At 38.8% G+C, this 22,960-nt stretch overlaps 3 protein-coding genes across 4 annotated transcripts; 1 reads left to right on the top strand and 2 right to left on the bottom strand.

Moving 5' to 3' along the window:
• Nucleotides 1-475: 475 nt before the first annotated feature.
• Nucleotides 476-1,725, bottom strand: LOC131300925 (cytosolic sulfotransferase 12-like). The gene has a single exon (XM_058326964.1). The coding sequence runs from the start codon at nt 1,682-1,684 to the stop codon at nt 695-697; it is 990 nt and encodes a 329-aa protein (XP_058182947.1). The 5' UTR covers nt 1,685-1,725; the 3' UTR covers nt 476-694.
• Nucleotides 1,726-8,404: 6,679 nt separating this feature from the next.
• Nucleotides 8,405-13,473, bottom strand: LOC131301619 (uncharacterized). Of its 2 annotated transcripts, XM_058327988.1 has the most exons (8): nt 13,328-13,473; nt 13,091-13,212; nt 12,044-12,123; nt 10,314-10,455; nt 10,074-10,223; nt 9,450-9,651; nt 8,809-8,910; nt 8,405-8,710 (listed from the first exon to the last, which is right to left on the bottom strand). In XM_058327988.1, the coding sequence occupies exons 1-7, from the start codon at nt 13,392-13,394 to the stop codon at nt 8,813-8,815; spliced, it is 861 nt and encodes a 286-aa protein (XP_058183971.1). In that variant the 5' UTR covers nt 13,395-13,473; the 3' UTR covers nt 8,405-8,710; nt 8,809-8,812. The 2 variants fall into 2 exon arrangements, with proteins under 2 accessions (XP_058183971.1, XP_058183973.1); XM_058327990.1 differs by lacking the exon at nt 13,328-13,473 and having other exon boundaries at nt 13,065-13,207.
• Nucleotides 13,474-15,249: 1,776 nt separating this feature from the next.
• Nucleotides 15,250-21,705, top strand: LOC131301479 (D-aminoacyl-tRNA deacylase). Its single transcript, XM_058327800.1, has 9 exons — nt 15,250-15,471; nt 15,590-15,770; nt 16,833-16,975; nt 17,466-17,529; nt 18,434-18,486; nt 19,034-19,089; nt 19,392-19,466; nt 20,447-20,635; nt 21,339-21,705. The coding sequence occupies exons 1-9, from the start codon at nt 15,370-15,372 to the stop codon at nt 21,424-21,426; spliced, it is 951 nt and encodes a 316-aa protein (XP_058183783.1). The 5' UTR covers nt 15,250-15,369; the 3' UTR covers nt 21,427-21,705.
• The last annotated feature ends 1,255 nt before the right edge of the window (nt 21,706-22,960 follow it).

The following is a 22,960-nucleotide window of genomic DNA, read 5'->3' as shown; positions in this document are numbered from 1 at the left end:
AACTTTTCGGAGTCTGATCATTATACTTTCACACAAAACCTTTCATTCTTGCACAAATCATCTTTAATATTTTTGCAAACTCTCATTAGAATCCAAAATACAAATCCACATTCGCCAACACTCGAATTTTTAGAGTCCAGAGCCCTATGTTTCTTTTTCTGATTTTCTTCCACCCAAAAAAAAGGGGAGGGCATTCACAGCGGTGCTGTTTCGAAAGACAAAAGTGCTATGTACAAAGAAATTTTACCCGGGATGCACTATTTATGACCGGTCATAAAATACCGACTCTTCGAAAGAAATAATGGCTTACCAGTTTCATCTATGTATTTCTTTCGGGTTCGACTTGCATTGGACTGTTGTCTTCGGTAGTGCATTCAACAACTTGGAGAAGAAAGCTAAACCATGTGCAAATCTGACTTCAGTAAGAGCAAAACCTTTTATTGAGAAACACAATGAAACAGCAAAGACTTCGCCAGAAAGTGGTACTAATTAATTAACTTCTGCCTACGCAAAATGGAAATGGTAAATTGCAGTAGATTTTACCATAGTCTACGACACCATTGATACCAGTTTTGTTTTCTTTTCTAGACAACACAACCACACAAGGAGGAAAAGGTTGCGCAATTGAATAACAAAACTGAACGCAGACTTCTTCTTTTTTTTTTGACTAATGCCAATGCTAGACCGAATAGGCCTAAAACTTCAATCCAGAATTCTTCAACTTCTGTTCGCTGATCTGATCAAGTCGGTCTACCATCTCGGCCGTCAGGAAATTCTTCCAGTCTCCGACCTCACCTCGCCTGAAGAAAGCCCTCTTTTCCTCTCCTGTCGACAACTCTCCGGTCTTGTTCACCTCCAAATTTCTCAGATTATCGAAACTACAGAGTCCCAAAATCTCATCCACCAACCCGGATGCCTCTTCCGCGGGGGAAAATGGGAAGCCCAAGAACTCAGCTAGCCTCCCTAAATGCAAATTGGGTTCCTCTTTCATTTCCTCATACTTCAAGAAGATTACCTTATTGGGCTTATCCAGGCTTTCCTTCCAATAACCCAACACATGATCCCAAAAGGGTCCACAGAGGCTCACTCCCCTACAAAACCTGTCAAAAACATCCTCAAGTGAATTGGCTCCATTTTTCTCTGGTCTTAATTTGTTTGTGAAGTGCCAAAGTGAGACAAAAGTGTCCATTGGGTTCCTGCACAAATACACCATCTTGCATTTGGAAGACCTCACAGATTCAGGAAGGGACGGTAAAGGTGAATGGGTGGAAAAAAGCCTTGGGGAAGTAAATGAGGCTAAATCAGGGACCTGTTTGTCGGCAAAGAGTTGTTCCAAGAATGGGACAAGATCATGCGGATTGCTTTCTAGTAACGGGTGGTGTTTGGTATCGGGATAGTGCGTCCGATTCACTAACCCGAACAGGATTGCTTTCAGCCAGGTGGTGCCTGATTTGGGGAAGGTGACAAGGAGGATATCAGTGTCTTGAGCTTGGAATAGTTTTTGACATGAAAATGTTCCTTGAAACATCCTAGACGTGTGCCAAAAGCCTTGATAGTTATAGAGGTGGGAATTGACCCACCCATTTTCTCTGGGAAGGGAAGTGAGTAAGTCTCTGCATTCTTGGGTTAGATCATCTTCTTGCAAGTACTTGGGAGGAGGAGAGAGAGGGAGTTGAGATGCCATGGAGTTCTGAGAAGTTTTGGAGTCTTAACTTTGGCTACAGATGTCCAAGCATTTGCTAGGCCTAGGTATATAAATAGCCCAACCTTCCCTATCACCACCAAAAAATCAAATCAATAATAATAATAATAAAATAGTTTAAATCCTTTCCACCTAAGGTGGAAATCATGGAGTTTCCACCGCTCATTGTGGACCTCACAATGCATTTTTGCAGTAACTCGAATCGTTCATTTTGTAAGGCCTATAGAGTATTATATTCACGCAAAAAAAAAAAAAAAATCAGGTTGATTGACATTGTTAGGTATATCAAAAATTGAATTTTGATTTATAAAACAGATGATTATGGATATTTTAACTTCAAACTTATCTACCATCGATTGTATACATCAAAAATTAATTTTTTATATACCTATTTCAATGTCTGATAAAGCTGATTTTTTGTAAACATATATTAATTTACAGATCATACAAGATGAACAGTTTAATTTATTTCAATATATGCACAGTGGGATCTACAAACGGTGGTGGTGGAAACCCTTTCACCTAAGGTGGATAGAATTTAAACTCAAAAAATAAACATAGATAGTAACATAAAAGGGCAGATTCTATGAAAAGGGGAGTTATCTTTTTCATTTTTTTTATAGCCAAGTGTCGAGACGAGCTTACGTGCACTTGAGATCAATCCTACTATCCACTAGCGGAGGCCCCATTAAAGCCGAAGCAAATATTTTAATGGGTTGTCTCCAAAAGAATTGATAGCACCTAAGAGGTTTCGAGTTGTATAACTTGTCCTAAAGAAATCGATAACACTTCAGAGGTTTCGAGCCAGAGATTTTTAATTTTAATTTTTTTTTGGAAAGAAAACCTTTTTTTGAAGGGAGTGCAAGAGGATAACTTCACCTACCAATTTACCTAGGCAATTGCTGACTACGAAAAGGTAGAGTGAACCCTTTAAACACACACACACACACACAAACTCAAACTCCCGATGTGGGAGCCAGCCCAATTGACGTAGGCCCAAGAGCCTCGCCGCAGATCGCAGCACTACGACATGCGGTCAGCCCAATTGACGTAGGCCCAAGAGCCTCGCCGCAGATCGCAACACTACGACATGCGGGCCCAAGAGATCTGCACCAAAGGCCGGACACCACGTGGGAAGAAAACCTTGAGACCTTAGCCTAGCAGCATTAATCACATGGTACCGATGACTTGGAAATTTATCCGTATATAGTAATTGCAGAAGGTCCAGAGAAGACTCAGAAGAGCAGTCGGTACCAGATTCCCAGCCGTTTGCTAGGATGAGAAAGTTGCATTGAGGGGAAGCAGTTTCCGTCCCTTCTATTTTTCTTCTTTCTTCTTGGGACGACGAATGAAGGAAGCTTATCAAGCCATTTGCGCGTTAAGGGGATTGGAGCCGATGGGTTTTTTTTTTTTAGTTTTCAGAAACGAAGAATAAAAAAAGGACTTCAATCATAATCTAATTGATTTAATCATTTTATAGACCAATTTTTCATTTTTATTTTATACAAAAATAGAATTAGGAATCATTTTTTCTCAAACCGTACGAGACGAAAACTTCCTAGTTTGGTAATCAGACTATTCTATGTATTTTTTCTAGGGGAATCTTCGGAATGATTTTCAACAACCTAGCAGCTAGCACTAACGGCAGAAGTATTACCATGGACTTGGAAATTTATCCGTATATAATTGCCCTATGTTCATAACTATGAACTGAAATTGCTAGAAAAATGAACCCTTAGATAACATATAGGGCAAAGTACGGATTACCTCCATAAGGTTTAAGCATTTTGCACAACACCTCCCTAACATTTATAAATGGCCACATTGCCCACCTGTGATTTTGGAGTAAAATGCAACTCGTAACTCCATTAACGGCAGAAGTAAAATGACCACACTACCCTTTCTTAAAAATCTGCAGGCTGCAATGTTGAGACTGTTGAGTTCCGGCCAAATCAGAAAATCCATCAGCCGATTCCGGCCATACAAAACCACCTCTCTCTCTCTCTCTCTCTCTCTCTCTCTCTCTCTCTCTCTGTGGAATTCTTCTACACCTCTCTCGGACCCTTCTCTCCCATTTTCTTACTCTGGACATCAACTCCAAAAACTGTGAATTTATTTTTTCCCCTTCTTTGTTTATTTAAGTTTTTTCTGAGCTCTTTGACCTCCAAAAATGGCGGAAATGGAAGAAAAAGTAGAAGAGACCCTTATTAAGAGTTGGGTTTCCACCTGAGGGCAGAACTTGGAGATCGAGTAGAAGGAAACCAAGACCAAAAAAGCAGCGGTAAAAAAATTCCCCACTCACAAAACCCCTAAATTGGATAAAACAAATCCTAATAGTAAAACCCGAAAATGTCAAAGCAATTTTCATGTAATCCACAAATTGTCTACCGAACACCCCTCTGACGAAATATCTTCTGGCTTGGAGACATAGAACGGAGAGAGATCGGTGGAGTGAGGGAGGATGTTGAACTAGTGGAAGAAGGGCTTCTCTCATCGACATTTAAAATCACGTTCCGATCACATTAAACGGCTTGGATCATCGAAATTCGATCGGGACGCTATTTAACAGAGGTTTTAACGAAATCCGTTAGTCATTCGGACGGAATGAGACGTTTTGATTAACGGAGGATAACGTTGGGAGTAAAATTGATTTTTTAAAAAAATTTGGAGTCTAATTAAAATTATTTAGAGTAAAGATTGTGGGGTATTTTGAAATTTTCCCAATAATTAATCATACTATCATAAACTGATAAGGCCACAATATCAGGGGAGGGGACTCAGGGCAGTAGATGTTTTAGTCAAACTTAGCAGCATTTCCTTCTCCTCATTAATTTTCTCGCCTCATTTGAGTCAGTCGTGAACTAAAGGGTCAATTGCGTTTTGTTCCGAACCATATGTTTCCTTTCCTCTAACTAGATTGATTGATTGATTACTGCTTTATTCTAAAGGAACCGCAAAAAGGGCCCATATGAAAGGGAAGCTACAAGTTACTCCTTCCGTTCCAAATTTTTTGTCCGGTCCGCAAAACGGAGTGTTAAAAATAATATAATTTTTGCAAGAAAAAATTAAAATTTTTTTAACAACTTACTAAATATCAATGAGTATTTTAATTTGTGAAAAAAGTTTGAATTTTTTCTTGAAAAAATTGTATTATTTTTAACACTTCGTTTTGCAAACCGGACAAAGAATTTGGGACGGAGGGAGTATATGTGACCAGATAAGAGGATCAGTAATTGAAGAATCATTGACCCCTTTTAATTATTATATCTTATATATCTATTCATTTCAAACGACTAAAAATCCGGCTAAATTTAACAAAACCGAAGACAACAGAATCATAAAAATATTTTACCGTTGGGAGAGAGTTCGAACTACATGCACGAATCGTAAATATTGTGCTTTCTGTCATGCATGTTGTATACCTAGATTGCAGCAGCTAGCAAGGCCAAGATGCCTACTAACAGATTTTCGAAATTCTGCAAACTCGGACGTAACTACTGAAATATCATCTCAGAATACGACGACAAGAGCTGAAATGATAATCCAAAACAAGCTTTATTTATGGTTACGTTTTTCCAAAAAACAAAACCATACACAAAACTTGCCTTCATGAAAACCTTCCAAAATCACACCTACTTTGACATGATGGGCATTCCACGCGCACCTCAAACTAATTTCTACAGTCATCCCACAACAATTTCACACACTTCGCAAGCGGTGGCTGATAAGGAGAATCGAACCTAAAACTTGAGTAGAGAGCAAACCCTAAGTGACATGCCAAGACGACCCGGCCAAACCTGTGACAGGAGCTCATTCCTACGAATCTTACTACCTTCCTCCCTTGCATTATACTAGATTTGAATGGGAGATCTGATCCAAGTTATTACTGGGCACTTCCAATAGATTTGCTCAGGAGTCAGGACCTTGGCCAATAGCCATTGGATCAAAATAAATCTCATCCCTTATTTTCAAAATGTCTTTTAGGGCTCCATACCTTCCTCCCTTGTATGATTGGAAATTTGGGCATTTCTCCCTTTTTAAACGATGAGAGTCAAATCTGCTAGCTCTGGGTCTAAGCCCCTTGCTGCCATTTGCCCATTCAAGTTCACATTGGCCAACAATTCAATTTAGAGTTTAAGGAACATTGTTTCTTTTATGATATTCTTCAACCCACAACAAGGTGAGAGAGCAGTGCTGCTTGGCAAGAAATATACCACGGCTTACCAGTTTCACAACTGTAATTTCTTTTGGGTAAAACTTGCATCCGTTGTCATTGTCGCCATAAATTCAAGTGCTTGGAGAAGAAAGCTAAGCATGTGCATATGCATCATATCACAATGATTGCAAAACCCTTCAATTAAGAAACAGCGAACGGCAACAACGGACTCAGGGGGGCTGCTGTCCCGGCCCAGGGAGCCCCGCTCCGGGCTTGGTTCGACGATCGGAAACGTTTACTTTGTAGAGCTCGTCGAGTTGAACAAGTATACAAAAAAATCAGTTTGATCGGTCCCCAGAAATGTTTTACTTCTACCAGTTGTAATAGTAAGCAAAAATGAACAGATGATACCAGTATCCAGAAACTGAACCCTTAGACAAACATATTATCGGAGTACACGTTTTTATAATATTCTAAACCACCATGACTATGACACCATTGTCATTTGTCTACTTAGGTCCCGTTTCGTTAAGGTACTTATTTTTTAAATATTTATTCTCCGATTTACGAAACAGGTCATTCTCTCATAATACATCACCTTTAATTCAAAGAATAAATTCAAATAAGTACTTATTTCTCTTAACGAAACGGGGTATAAGTATTGATAATTTGATACATTAGCCCAGGGGAAAAGATAGTGCAATGGAATAAGTGAATAACAAAACTAACACAAATCAATTCATTGAAAAGCATAACCGATTACAGGTTTCTTAGAGGCATACCCCAGAATCACAAGATTCATAACAACGAAACTGAGCAGAATACAAGAAGACACAAAACACCAAGCTACTACAAGCTATGATGCACCGACACTCTCAGATAATAGTGTGTCTGGGGGACGCAACAAAAAATGTAGGGGCCACGTGGTGTGTCCATTAAGTTTAATTATTTTTTTTAGGGAGACATGTGGGAACATGGCAGAGGTTAAATGACAGAACAGGTTTTCAAGAAGCCGTAGGGAGCAAGAAACAAGGACCACTCCCAAGTTGCTCTTCAGTCTTCGCTTTCAACTGCAGAAAGAGTCCAGAGAAGAGCAGTCATCCCAGATTCCCCAGCCATTTCTTAGGTGTGAGAGTTGTATTGAAGGGAAGCACTGACCGTCCCGTCTATTTACCATGGACTTCGTAATTTATCCAAATAATTGCACCCTGTGTTCGTAACTATGCACCGAAATTGCTAGATAGGCCTTGATAGGCTATATCAAGTGATGAAATTGTTTGGATAAAAAAAAGAAGTGATGAAATTGTTTACCCATCTTTTGGCTCCCTGACCATGGATCGTTCAGTTCCCACACAATGTATGAGTAAAGTAGACCTCAGACTCTAGAGGAGGGGAATAATTCTATACGCAAGGGTTTCTCCGCCCCAAGCAAAAATACATTTCTATTTCATGTGCATGAAAAAATGTAGTTCTGTCCGGCTTTGGCCCGCTAGCCTTTAGTGAGACGGTAGTTGCTATGGCTCTTTGGTCCCTCTCGGGATCCGCTGTGGGTCTGGAGTCCCTATGGTCACGCTTATGGGAGGGTTGTTATGCCCGGTCGCCCCCTCCTCCACCCTTTTAGCTTAGCCAAAAAAATAAAAAAACGCCTGAATGCCCATGATCAAGTTTGGGAAATCATGGAGTATTACCTTTAGTTACTGATACTGCAGCAAAAACTGAATACGCATAGCTCAATCTTCCCTACCACCACAACCAAAGTATATATCATAAATCATATCATAAACTGATAAGGCCACAATATCAGGGAAGGGGACTCAGGGCATTAGATGTCTTAGTCAACCTTAGCAGCATTTCCTTCTCCTCATTATTTTCGAGCTCATTTGAGTCACTCGTGAACTAAATGGTCACTTGGGTTTTGTTCCGAACCATATGTTTCTTCTCACTAGATTGATTACTGAAGACACTTGCTTTATTCTAAAGGGACCACAAACCAGCTGGTTTTCATAATAAAAAGATCCACTGTTGCAGAAACTGTACAAAGCTAGGGATAAGAAACAAGGACAAGGAAACCCAGGGGTTAGCCCAACAGCTCATGAAACCTAGTTCACTTTTTCGAAATCCCATGAGTGCTCGATTTTATTAGACTGCCGCTATCATATATGGTAATCACCACATGTGTAACAAAAAAGGGCCACAGTGGCATGAAAAGGAAGCTACAAGTTATATGTGACCAGATAAGAGGAGTAATTGAAGAATCATTGGCCCATTTAATATGTTATCCATTTCAAACGTTTAAATCTGGCTAAATTTACCAAAATCGAAGATGGGTCATAAATATTTTACCATTGCGAGAGGGTTCGAAGTTCGAACTACATGCATAAGAGAAACCATAAGTATTGTGCTTTCTGTCATGCATGTTGTATACCTATATTGCAGCAAGCAAAAGACGCCTACTAACAAATTTCGAAACTCTGTAAATCCGGACATAACTACTGAAATGTCATCTCAGAATACATCGAAAAGAGCTGAAACCACAATTCAAAACATAATCTGAGAGATCCTTAAACTAAGATTTGATAGTAAAAAATACTCCAGAACAAGCTTTATTTATGTTTACGTTTTTCAAAAAACAGAACCATACACAAAACTTGCCTTCATGAAAACATTCCAAAATCACGCCTACTTTGACATGATGGCATTCTACAGGACTTACAAGGAGGAAAGAAGATGGTTTAATAATCGGCCTTTAAGACCATTCAATAGGCGAACGTGCATGCCTTCTTTGTTTTCTAAGTTCCTAACACATTACCATAGATAAGTTCTTTTCTCCATTGGCTACCAGATGAGAACACCTGGGGAAAAATAACAAAAAGAAAAGAGCCGGTAAATACAGGAGCATAGTACTATTAAGAAGACGTGGAAAAATACAGTCGGGAAACTAGGATTTTACTTGATCATTCCAGGTCAGACGCCCCTAGCAAGGAGTAACTGGGAACATCTGAACCCAGTAGGGGAATATACTCCGATCCTCGCACACGGACACTGAAGCAAGCTGCAAAAAAACCAAAAACTAGATAAACTTAAAAACAAAAAAATGGAGGATGATCCTATTTGAAAAACCAAGCTATAATCACACATAAGAGTCTCCTATTACATTCCAGGAGGGAGTAGATCAATCTAGAATCTAAAGATATATTTCTTAAGTCCTAACGGAAAGGAAAGGACTCAAAATGACTCTATTTGGTAGAATTATGACAACAGAAGAGATTTCATCCAGTTCACTGTTCCTGACACAATTTACCAGGAAAATAAGTTTTGAAAAAAAAGTCTACTTCCCCAAAACATCAAATTATATGCTTATTCTATCTATGCTTTTTGAAAGAAATAGTACATTGACTAACAATCTGAGCAAATGTTTATTCTACTTACGAGGCAAGGAAATCATAGAACCAATACTATTTTCATGTTTCTTCTTCGGATAAGTCCAACTGATAGCTATCAGAGAAGTAGCTAGATCATTAAGGAACATGTACAAGAGGTGCCAAGTTTGTAACTCCAAAATTGTGGAAAGATAAAATGGCAATAACATACCATTTTCTATTTTCACTACACTTTGGAGCATTGTATCCATCTTCGTTTTCATCTCATGACTATCATCCATACTGGGGGCAAGAAGTGTCAGTTCCCTGTAGATTTCACGTACAAATCTGCATATTTTCTCTGCAAATTCAAGTTCACCATCTGATATCCGGCCAATTGCCAGCCTCATAAGCTCTCCTGTCAAATCAGCAAGCTAAACTAGAACATTTAGCACTTCAACTACACATAAAAATGAAAAGAAAAAAGGAAGGGAGTTGAGTTTTGTTTAAGCATGACATCACTTTGTGGTGGGATCCACATTATTTCAACCAATAAGAAGAAGGGTAATGTTCACCCTCTTTTAAGGAGGGTGAACAAAATTGCACTCACCAGAAGGGGACAGATAGGGAGAAGGAGGCAAATGTCAATTTGACAATTCCTATAATCCCAGAGGAATCTCCTCCCTTTCATGCACAAAATAAAGTGCTGTAAAGTTGAATAAACCAAACAACGGGTACCACAACTAGTCTTTACTTCTCTTTGTATAATAAAATGAGTAAACGATCTAAGATTGACAGATGAGCTTATTGTATTTGACCACTAAAATGAGTAAATGACATAATCAGTCAATCTTACCCCCAAGAGATAGTCAAGGACATTAATCCGCAACGGGTCTACAGATGGATCACTCAATGGTGACAAGGCAGAATTGATCTCATCAAGATTCAGAAGAGTTCCAGTTTTGCAAAATTTACAAAGAGTCGCAGCTTCAACATATTCCTGCACGGTTGCACCTGGAAAGATCCAAACCCAAAATGAGTCTGCTTTAAAACTCTCTTATAAGCTCAACAGCTAACAAAGGCATCAAGGTACAACCCCAGGTGAATATGCTCGTCTTAGCTTCCAAAAATCAGTCCCCTCCAGTTCTTTTATTAGTCGAGCAACATACTGTTCCGTCACAAAAGCTAGATCCTTTTCTGCCTTATCAAGAACCTCCTCTCTGTTGTATTTACTCATTCTGTTTCCAGTAAGAAAAAAATTAATATCAACACCCAAGCAACGTACATGTCAATGCAACTCATGACATTAGAATATCTAAATATCACCATAGCAAAGCTAGAGAGAAGAAAAAGTTAATGACACCAGGCAAAACAACAACATATACCAGATAGGAACAAGTTAAATACAATCGTCAAAACAACTCATTATCAATGTTCTAAAACTCGGTACTTGGTACTCGCTCGGCCGGCCACCTTGTACCTTGTAGGCCGAGTACTCGGCGAGTAGAAATTACTTGGATATTTTTTTTTAAAATGTTCCCCAAATGATATTCATAATGCATAATGAGAAGTTCAATGTTCATAGTTCAAACCAAATGAAACCAAGTACAAAATTACTAGTCCATAGCAAAGTTTTACTAGTCCATTGCAAAGCTTAACATTCAAACCAAATGAAACCAGGTACGAAATTAATAGTCAATTACAAAGTTCAACGTTCAAACCAAATGAAACGAAGTACGAAATTAGTAGTCAATTATTCCTCCTCTTCTTCTTCAAGAAGAAGAGGAACAGCAGCAGCCGCTTCAAACAGCAGCAGTAGCTTGATTGGTGTGTTCACTCGATTAGGGTAAGTATAAAACTATACTGAAATTACACTAACGACCCCTCAAATTTAACATATTATGTATTTTACCCCATTTTTTCAGTTTTTTTTTCCGATTTTCTCCCCACTTCCGAGTAATCTCGTTTTACCGAGTAAGCGGTACTCACCGAGTAATGCCGAGTAATCGGCTAGCCAAGTAATTCCACCGAGTAGCCCTAACTCTACTCGGCTAGGCACCGAGTACCGAGTACTCGCCGAGTATTTCCGAGTTTTAGAACACTGCTCATTATATTGATAGCTAAGAAGCATAGACCCTTAAAAGGTGGCATGCCCGTGTCTGACAAATATTGGACACCGACACTCCTCGGACACGTGCTTGTGTACACTATTAAGAAATATAAGTCTTAATTCGGACACACGTCCAACACTCTTTCTACGTCGTGTCAGATACTTCTTTGGTGTCTGTGTCTCAAAAATAAATAGACACTTCTTGAACACTTGCTAGCATCTAATTATGAAAGATTCAGAATTTGTCACTATGTAGGGAAAGTTGGAAAATAGTAATTCTAACCACTAACCATATTTAAGTCCAAGTGGAAACTTTTAAAGGATTTCTCAAGGATTCCTAACCATGCTCATGCCTTTTGTTTAAAGGTTTCTTGAATCCCATGTAAATTTAAATTCTTCATAGCTTATTTAATCTGATGATTCTTATCTAAGTGGGAAGTGTCCTTATGGTACCATATGTATGCGAATATATACAATTGAACATATCCCCAACATATCCGTGTTCTATATTTTAGAGAAATAACGGTATCCACGTGTCCGTGCGTATCCGTGTACCGTGTTTGTGGCTTTGTGCTTCTTAGATTGATAGGAAAGCTAAAGTCAGGAGGCACACCATGTAGACGAAGCACTTGAATAATCTAAAAGACTAAGACTACGAGGCAAGATGCAAGAAGAAAGATCCGAGGATGTAGAGGAAGGAAACAACAGTTGGTTACCTGTGCACCTGAAATATGACCTTTTTGCTATTGATGGTGATATCACGACTTGCTTTTACCACTCTTTCCCGTTTGTCATTCTGTGAGACAAAATCATGAACAGCTAAGCATCACCAGTAGTTTCCATGAATGTCAACACAAGGGAAGAATGTTGTGTTGGCAGACAAAGCATGTGCTTTCGGCCCCCTTAGTTTCCTGTAAAATTAGGGGGTCCACAATCCTCTATAGTCTCGTTAAAAAACTGCTCTAGTAATCCCTCAGAAACAAAAGAAGCCCAATCCAAGACAATATTGATGTCCCGACAAAAAAAATTGTTACGGTGTTTCCTTTCCCTACGAAGTAGACCAAAACCTACCGGACGTTCAATTTTTTTTTGGAAGGAATGAAACCGTCTTTCCTTAGCTTCCAATGGGACGGCCATTCCTTGGTCTGCCAATGGGACGACCATTCGCTAAGTTAGTGAAGGATGATTGCATTGGAGATGTTATATTTCCACATTTTAGCTAACTAAAGGTAGGAATGACTTCCAGCTTCATCCCAGTGAACTGAAGACTGCGCACATACCTTAGTGTTAACTACTAGTAACATTTTTATTTAGCATTATGGTAGTATATGCACATAATGCCAAATAGGTTAGGATTTCAATATACATTTCACGAATATCAATAAAAATACAGGGATGTCAATGTCAATACACTTTTCTCGGATTTTCATTTTCCTTTCACATATTACTCACCGCCTAATGGGCAGCGGCTAGCATTATCTTTTTCAATGTATAATGCCCATTGCTGGTGTGTCATGTAAAAAAAAAAACATCAAGAAAGGAAATGGCTTCTCTGCAGTCTGTATTAGGATTGCAGAGAGCAGGCTGGAGTCTGGGTAATCCTGCCATCCAAAAGTGTCAGCCGTCCAAAAGTATTTTTAATGGTTATATTTTGTTGAAAGATTCTTCGAGAGAAAGAATACTTTCTTCACGCAAAGAATCATTTGAAAATCTGAACCAATGACGAAATGAACAGACCAGATGAGGGAGGGAAGGAAGCTAACGAGGGCATTGAGGTAGTCGGCGTATTTGGAGAATGCATCCTTCATGGCTGACGAGGATTCAGCTTTCGTCGTCGTTGTCATCCTCGGCCTTTTTGCGGCGCTCTGTAGAGCCGCATCTGCGACTGTGAAAATTTTCGGAGTGGGTTATAATTTGAGCAATTGTTTGAACATGTGTAATTAGGGCTTAGATAGAACAAGCGTGTGTGTATACCGAAGAGAGAGAGAGAGAGAGAGTACATGGATGGAGGCGGTGGTGTTTGGAAGCCATGAGAGAGAACTTGTAGAATGCGGAGGCGCAGAACATCTGTCTCCCGGATCGCTCGACAAATAGACGCTGAAGCAAAACCCTGTGGCCTGTTCCACGGTAAATCGTCCCATTTCCTTTTTTTTTTTTTTAATGATATTAACACTCTAAAAATTGATACAAACACTTCAAAATTAATATAATTTCAAAATTACTTTCTTTTATTTTTTGAAATGCATCTATAAATTTAGAGTGTCAATATCAATTTTTTTTTATATTTATATAGCTTACGTTATACCTATTTATGCACGTAACAAATAAAATTGGCTTGGTTTTTTTTCAGTTGTTGGTATCAAACGGGTACAGCAGTTTATAAAAAAGATATTTTAATTTTTTTTTTTCAGTCTAGTTTGATGCACGCTACCATTGTTCATGTTTTACTTAGTATGGAGTAAAAAACATATATGCGGTAAAGATTGATTTTGGTGCATAACGTAGGAGTGTCTAAGTGCATAGAATAATTTTTTTTTTATCTATATCCCACGCCTCTCTCTCAATTTACTCTCTCTAAGGTTTATCAAGACAACCACTGCTTAGTGCAGTTGGTCAGTCATTACCTCTCATTTGTAGAAGGTCTTGGGTTTGAGCCCCACAGAGGGCAGATCCTTTAGGGAACCAGGTCTATGGATAGCTTCTAGTCTCCCCGTGCTAATTCTAACACCCCCACTAACTCTCGCCGATGTATATCGCCGTGGCAAAAAAAAAAAAAAGGTTTATCAATAAAAATTTAAAAAATTAGGAATGAAATTTTGAATGCTTTTAAAGAAAAAAACACATTTATATATAGTATTGATTGATTGATACCGGTGTTTATTTGGTATGGAGGGAGGGGGCTGTTCTCCCCAAGGGGACAGCAGCATGTTGCTGCACTTCATTTTGGGGCCCACCCCGGTCTTGCTCCGATGATCTGAATCGTTCATTTTGTAGAGCTCGTCGAGTAGAACAACTATGTAAAAAATCAGCTTAATTGAATATCATTAAGTACCTGATCGGAACCTTTTTATCTTAAAAAGAATGGATCCGAAACACTGGATCAAATCCACTGTAACCCATGGACTGAGAGTTATATAGGCTCCGATCAGGTACTTAATGATATCTAATTAAACTGATTTTTTGCATAGTTGTTCTACTCGATGAGCTCTACAAAACGAATGATTCAGATCATCAAAACGAGACCGGAGTGGGCCCCAAAATTAGGACAGCAGCCCCCGCGTCCATTTGGTATATAACCTTAATCGCATAATCTTTCAAAAATGTCATGCAAACAGCATATTTGTTCTGAATTTTTGCACTCTGCTCGCGCTCCAATGTGTACGTATATGACAGTATATGAGTATATTTCAGCTTTGCAATGAAATTCTCGTTTCTAGGGGAAAAAAAAAAGGAAACAATTTTTTTTTGAAACAATTGCCAAAGTGGTTTTACTACAATCAACACAGATATTTCATTTACAGAATTTTTGTGGGACCCACCACAGATTTCATACAAACAATTCGAGTCATTCATTAAATGTAAAACACTTTTCAAGGGTCCTTGAGAAAAATTGACTCAATTCGATATTTATAGGTGCTCGATCGAATCATTTAATCTTTTATTATCCTGAAATCTCAATGAAAAGTTAGATGATTGAATCAAGAACTTATAGATATCGGATTGAGCTGATTTTTCACTGAGACCCTTGAAAAAGTGTTTTACATTTAATGAACGGGACGGATCATTTGTATGAGATCTATAACGGGCTCCAAAAAAAAAAATCTATGCACAATATGTGTTTTGGTACCAGCTTTCTTTCTTTGAATAATCAAACCTCAGTGCAAAAAGAAAGAAATTGAGACCTGAGTGCAAAAGTGCTTTTATCACTTTTATAAGCACACAAGAGAAACTTGCCAACAGATTCTTCCTCAGGCACAGCGTCTCAGCTCTCCATATACAAACGCGCGCGCACGGCCGACGGACATATACTTTGAGAGAGAGAATGGTGACGCTGGTGGTGGCAACAACCACCGATCCGGCCTCAATCGGCCCCGCCGCCGCCCTCCTAGCCATGGCCGGTTGGCAACCCGGTCCTTCCTTCCAGGTCACCCATATAATTTTTTGACCCCCTAATTCGTCGCTCTATTTTTAATACTATGTGTATAGATAGATAGAGATAGATATGCCTAGTTTAGTGTGTGAATTGGGTTCGAATGTGACAGGGTATAAGAAGCTTCGTGAACGGAGAGGTGAGACTGTTGGAGCACGACAACAGCATCGTCAAAGAAGATCACTTGGACAAGCGTTGGGCAGAATTCACATCTGAAGGAGTCGATGAGATTATTTTCCTCAGCAGACACAGCGCCGTCTCCAATCGCCCTGCCCTCACCCTTCACCCAATCGGTACATGTCTGTGTATACAATAATATAAAGAGTATATATATGTATAGGAAAATGATAGAGGTACCGAAAAGAGAGGAGGGATTTCGTACCGCCGGCCGCCGGTGGGCCTTCTCCGGCCACCGGATGGCCGATCCGAGCCGTCCAAAAATTCTAAAAAAAAAAATTGAGGGGTCCACCGCGGGAATCAATGGCATCTGAGGTGTATACACACGAAAAAGGGTGCTCGGATCAAGCACCCTACGCACCTCGGATGCCATTGATTCCCGCGGTGGGCCCCTCGGTTTTTTTTTTAGAATTTTTGGACGGTTCGAATCGGCCGTCCGGTGGCCAGAGATGGCCCACCGGCGGCCGTCGGTACGAAATCCCTCCTCTCTTTTCTGTACATATAGCAGTACTCCTATGTATAATACACACAGTGGCGTAGCCAGAAAACTATGTAAGTGGGGGCACATTTCAACCTTAAAATTTCGTTTTAAGCAACGTTAAATTATTTGTGCTAAGAATTGAAAAACTTAACATAATTTTTTAATATAGTAAATTACATAGAATATAAAAACAATCGAATTACTTGAATTGTCTCAGCGGATCAAGTCTAAGAGCAATTCACTACACAATATTTAGCATTATTGCTCCCATTGTTAATAATTGCTAAAGTATAAAACATATAACTCATGGTTTAGGCATTTTTGAATTTTGGACATTATGCATTAGAGAGTTTCAAATAGTAAGTGGCGGCTATTTTTCACATTAGACATCTCATTTCGCTGGTATAATGACAATGTTGAAATATGTGGAAAAGAAATTGAGAATGAAATGATATTTGACCAGAGAAAATACAAAATATACAATTTAAAATCTTAAATTTAAATAATAATAAAAAGAAATTGAGTGGGGGCGCGTGCCCCCGCTTGTCCTATTCTCCCTCCGCCACTGAATACACACACATAATAGTATATTTTTACTAGACGGCCGATCACATGAAAACACAAATGATAAGTACACACCTGCCGCTAGACCCCTCTCACATATGTGTGAGTCCCATCCCACAATTAAATGGTGCAGGAGTACCGCATTTGTGTGAAGGGGATGTGCCACCACAAGGTGGGAAGCCAGGATGGGCAGCGCCCCCGAGTCCTCGGATTGGGCCATGGCTCAAGCTGTTGAAAAGAATAGCCGAATCTCGTGGCCTGGTTCCTGAGTTTGAGGTATACTTGCATTATAGTCAGCGACATCGTGGTTTACTGGTTTTTTATTCTCCTTGTTTCATTATTGTTTTTGCCAAAATTGTCATTACCAACTAATTTACAACTAAGACATAGATTGATGGTTACATAAAAAATAATCTATTATTGCAAGCTCTGGTCTGTTTTTCTTTTATGATTTTATCTCTCTTCATAGCTTACCTAATGTCATGAATCGTATTTTTTGTACCTTTTTTTTATTTAGTGCTGGCCTATGCTGTATTTCCTTGTTTATAATCGAGTAGACTGATTAATGAACTTATTTATTTCTTTGTTCATAGACCCCATAATACATGAGGTGGGAAAAGTGTGATGTAACAACGGGAGGGAGACCTTTGATTCATGCCTTCTTCCCAATTATTGGATCTTTTCTTTCCAGAAATCAGTAATTTTTCAATATCTTGTGATGATCAAATAAATAAGTGACTTCTGACATATTTGTTGGTGAATCTAGGTTACTTTGGAGGCTACACATCATGGACCAGAAACAAATAAACCAGCAATGTTTGTGGAGATTGGTAAGTTGCTAAACTCATTTAACACGTTTGTCATTTGAAGAAAAATATTGTTGTCAATGGATACAGAGGTTGTACTACATATTAAATATTAGGTAGATGAGTGGTTCCAATGATATAGGCTATCAAAAGTGGTATCTCTGACCTCCTTCCTAATGTTGCTGGAAAAGCATATAATATAGGGGTCAACGACTGAGAACAATGTGTGGCTTTTCTTAGTTTCCTTTTTTTATGTTATATTATGCTTATTCAGTCCTACTACTTGCCTGGAGTAGGAAAGAGTGTTCTATCTGTTTTTTAGCCAGTCACTGGTAGTGCTAGTCTTTCTTATGGTTCGCAATACAATAGTGACTTAGGTTTCTTTCTATCTGTTCGCTATAGTCCATTAGTGGGTCTAAAGAACCGGCTCCATTAGTCCGTTCGTCTCGCCAATAAATATCCATATTATTGAGGATGCATATTACCTCCGATATTTAGTCAAAGCTCCTTCCAACGTTAGTGGATGGATTTGAAGATAAAGTTGATTGGTGTGGTGATTATCCCCAAGTATTATGTCTTTGGCATGCGCAGATCCTCTCTCTCTCTCTCTCTCTCGGGTTATTGGCCATCATGCCTTTTTAGCACTTCCTAATTTCTTGTACTTTTTGTTCTTCCCATACTTTTTACGTGCTTGAACTTGAATTCATCCCTCTGCTGGTTTAGTCATCGTTTTTCCTGGTTGCACCTTAATTAGAACCTCTTTTATTACTTGTAGATTATGAGCATTTATTTGTTTGCAAAAAAGGCTATATAGGTTTACTTGTTGTCTTGTGCTGATTAAATATTACCCATGACTCCATGAGTATGTAGTGATTGTTGCCAACTTCTGCTTTAGTTATGACTGATTGGTTTCTTCTCTTGGTAATAGGTAGTACAGAAGAGTATTGGGGGAGGAAGGATGCAGCTAATGTTATTGCTCTAGTTGAGTAGATTTCAGTTCAATGTTTGGAGCCTTGGTCTATCACATTGTTGTCTCAGTTTGGTTCCTATTTGACTTTTCCTGACTCCATATTGCCAACTAGCTGTTATTGTGCTCACCACATTTTGACGATCTTGTCTTGCATATTACTTGCCTCTACACATAATGGCAATTTTATGTGTAGGGAAATAGGAAAAGATGATTTAGAGCAATAATGGCTTAAGCAGAGCTAATTTTGGACATCAGTTTTAGTGTTTATCTTTGTTCAAGTATGCACTTTAACTATGGTAGTTCACTGATTGGAGAGATGACAATATTGTAATTCTTATTTTGATGGTGTAATTTTGCACAGTCTTACTGTCTTTCCATCATCAATTTCATTAAGCTTAGAATGTAATTTGGCACTACATTTATCAGTTGTGTGCTAATCACTATAGTAGGAAACTTAAGGTGGTATATGTTTGCCCTCTTTTCTTTCTTCTCTCTTTCCATCCAAATAATTTGTTTCTTTCTCATCCTGTTAATAAATTGGTCTCTGTATCCTTACAGTTAGTTTGGGAAGGACTAGGGCTTGGTGGAGGAACTTCTGTTGGGAGCTGGAGCAGGTACTTTCAATTTAAGAGAGACTGTTGTTGTTACTCATTGGTCTTTTTTGCAAGCAACTTCACTTGTAGATTAGATATTTGCATCTTATTACGGAATCAAACTGATCACTCTACTAAAAGATTGTTTCTTGTTTGACATCCTTGACCTCATTTGTTTTGGCTCCTGAATTGCGCTAACTCCTACCTCATAGTGTTTACTTCTGATGTTATTGCACCGTTGATGGTTCTCCTACTATGTTACGGGGGCAGCATTCAAACTTTCCCCTCAAAGTTGACCACTGTTTGAACTTTCCATGTTTCAGCAAGAAGGATAAGGAGAAAGTTCTTCTTGGTATAGGGGGTGGGCATTATGTACCTCGGCACATGGATATAATTTGGTAAGTTTAGAATTCGACCAGCTCTTCTCATCCAGCAATTATTAGTTGAAATGCATTTCCTAATACTACTGTCCCGGTCGTTTATCTGTGAGTCGTCATTTTTTTTTATTGGGCGAATGTGATGGAACTCGGAAAGACCCATTTGATTTTCCATGGTTGTTGAACTGCAATTGCTGCAGATACAAACTACTAAATAAATGGTGTCTCAACTTCCTAGAAGAAAGCAAAAAAAGAAAAGACTTGATACAGTACATGAATCCATGAAAGATAAATAGACCATGGACGCTTTCATGGATCAAATTCATGGATCTTAACATTTTCGAAAAGAAAAAAACTTCGAAGGAGAAAGCTTGAGATGGGAAGGAAGACATCAGTGCTTGTCATACGAGAATAGTCAACCCAGCCACCCCTTTGGTTTCATTATAGTCAGCAACTGTTATGATTTATTAATCTTACTCTTGTTTATGGAGAAACTCTATTTTGTTTGGTTTTCCCACTTCTGATGTTTGTGAGTGAGTGTGGGCACTTAAATTATCATCTGTAGATGAGTCTGAGGCAGTTATGTACTCGAAAAGTACATGGTATCGGTTTTAAATATTTATATTAAGAATATATCTAAATACACAGCCCTTCTACTAAGGGTGCCCGCGTATATGTTAAATGCGGAATTTTTATCTCAGCCGTTGGATTGTGTTTTCAATGGTCCGGATCTGCTGATGGTCATAAACCATTTATGACCGGTCATAAATGGTTTATGACCATCAGCAGATCCGGACCATTGAAAACACAATCCAACAGCAGACAATGATGTCCGCAATTTCTGAAAATAAGTGCGACCTTATTAGAAGGCCCCTGTATCTAAATATATATACATATATGTATACAGATGCTTTGTTGAAACCTAGAGTCATATCTAGACAGACTGCAATATTTCTCTCTCTTGTGAGATAACAAGCCATTTCTTGTATTCATACTTGTAGGAAAGATGGTGTTTGGGTGGGCCATCTTCTCTCCGGATATTCTTTGCCAATGGAAGATCCAACCCACTCAAAAGTAGAAATAAATGCACAAGGTATTGGTGGGACTTGGCGAGAGGCTATAAAAGTTTCATTCGAGGCCACAAAAGCAGCCTTTCCCGGTGGTGACATTCTGGCACATCTTGATCACAAGTAAGCTTGATGATATGACTTTGATTTCATTTATCATGTCATCAGCATGTTCACAAGAAATTATGCCAGTTAAACATATGCGATTCCTGTTTCTTAGTCAAAGTGCTTGTCTAGGTTTCATACTAAAAGTGCACTCTTTATTCGCTGGGGTAGCTTAATCCTCTAGAACACTGGCCAACATTAGGGAAGTATTAGTGCTTGCCTAATTTTCCTCCTCTTGGGTCAATTTCACTTACGGTTTCCAAAGTATGCATGTTCCAATAAAACAGGATATATTAAGTTTCTTTTAACTTGCGAGAAGTCGGAGCAAGTGCAGAATCTCTTCAAAGTTGGAACGTTGAAGGGCATTGCCCTACACTATTTTACATCCTGGCAAATTAGGACAGTATTATGTGATTATGTAATATAAGTTGTCTGTTTGCAAATTTATGACGGACATATCTGAAATATACATTTATCCATTTATGTCCAATTTTTACGAGTTGCTTCCTAGGTAGGGCCTTTCTTCTTCATAGGCCAATCAAGGGCAACTACGAAAATAACATAAAAAGGTATTTTACCTCTGTTTCCTAAAAACCATAGCGTTGCTCTCTCTGATCTTTTACTAAGCATATGTTAGTTTACGTTAGTAGTTTTGTTGTTTGAAGAATGTTATAGTAGTTCATAAACTATATGTCTATATTGCACTGCTTGTTTGTTGCAGGAGTTTCAAGAGCTGGCAAAAAAATGCTATCACAGCTTACCTAGGAGAACAAAACATCAAAATTGGCAAGCCAGCTGATTTCTGCTGATACTTTTGATCGTTGCCATAGACAGCTCACTTATTGCGGACGTGGGAAGCTTGGTAGTGCAGAATCCTATACGCTTTTATTCAACTTAATTTTCATAACACAAATCAGTAGAGTATATTCGAAACTAGATTTTGAGAACAAATTCGAATCCGGACAGAAGTTGATTTAAAATTCTTATTGTTGATGTCCTTGGAAAAGTCTTCTTTTGTAACTGAGAACTGAACCCTAATTTAGATTTATGTGTATGAGACATATCAATGAATGGACGGAGATTGGACCTTTTGGTGATGGTGGATATTAGTATCAAGAGACTGGAATAATCGGTTTTCTTTTAATTATGCCCCCTTTAAGTTTGTTATGGGATGAAGATACATAAATTACTTTTCAATATCCCGGTTTTTTCATTTAACTTCCCTCCGAGGCCACTAAAATCAACCACGACCTTCTATGCCCTTCTCGTTGGGTCCAGTAAAATCGACCGCTACTTCTGAGTCCCGCTAAAATTGACTGCTACCTTCAATGGTCTTCTCTCCGAGTCCAGTAGAAATGGCTTACTAGCTCAGAAGGCACATTTGTTCTCTGGCCCAACTGATATCTTACCTGGTAGAACTAAATAATTAATGTTTTTTTTTTTAAACAGCAAAAAAGAATTATAAGAAGAACCCCAAAAGCATCACTACGGAGCAAGAAGAACCCCACAAAGGGAGCGCCCCTCACACCAAAGATCGTATGCCGTTACTACCGAAAGGGCAGAAAACAACAATCCAAGGTTGACTACAAACCAAGTCATTCATGTAACTCTACCGTGTAGCTTCTCCTCATTCTTGAGGGTGTAGAATCGCGGTGGTGGTTTCTTCTACTTCAAAAAAGGATCTTGGCAATTCAGTCATGTCACACGGGTTTGAACTTACAAATATGTTACACAAGTAGAAACAACCTCCAAACTGATGCGATAAGAAAGCTGGAGGGAAAACCAAGGGGAAACCTGTGTGAGGACAGAGAAGGAACTCATCTAGAAAGAACTCAACTGACTAGGAAGCTGGTAACGAAGTTGAAGAATGCCTAAAATTTCCTCCTCCTCCTCCTCCTCCTCTCTCTCTCTCTCTCTCTCTCTCTCTCTCTCTCGTTGAAGAATGCCTAAAATTTCCTCCTCCTCCTCCTCTCTCTCTCTCTCTCTCTCTCTCTCTCTCTTCTTCTCTGGTTTTTTTTCCTAGTCATTCTTACACCAGTCTTTCATTTAATTAGTTTGTCTTTCGCATCTTTGTCCAAACACCGATTTCCGTTCACGTGTTTCTCATTCTAATAATTATCTAATCAATACTCCTTCCGTCCCATTCTTTTGCTTGTCACATTTTGTTTGTCCATTTTACAAAATCTCATATGGAAGTCCTATAAAAATACTAGTTTACCCTCCTTTCTTGATTTGAAGAGACAAGTGCAATTCAAATCGAAGGGCAATTAAGGAAACTTGAACTTTTCAATGTGTAATGATTATGTCCCCTAAATAAGTTGGATTTTTCAAATTGGACAAACA

Source organism: Rhododendron vialii, chromosome 9a, assembly GCF_030253575.1.
Source record: "Rhododendron vialii isolate Sample 1 chromosome 9a, ASM3025357v1".
NCBI classification, from domain to species: Eukaryota; Viridiplantae; Streptophyta; class Magnoliopsida; order Ericales; family Ericaceae; genus Rhododendron; species Rhododendron vialii.
This window is presented reverse-complemented; position numbering and strand designations above follow the sequence as displayed.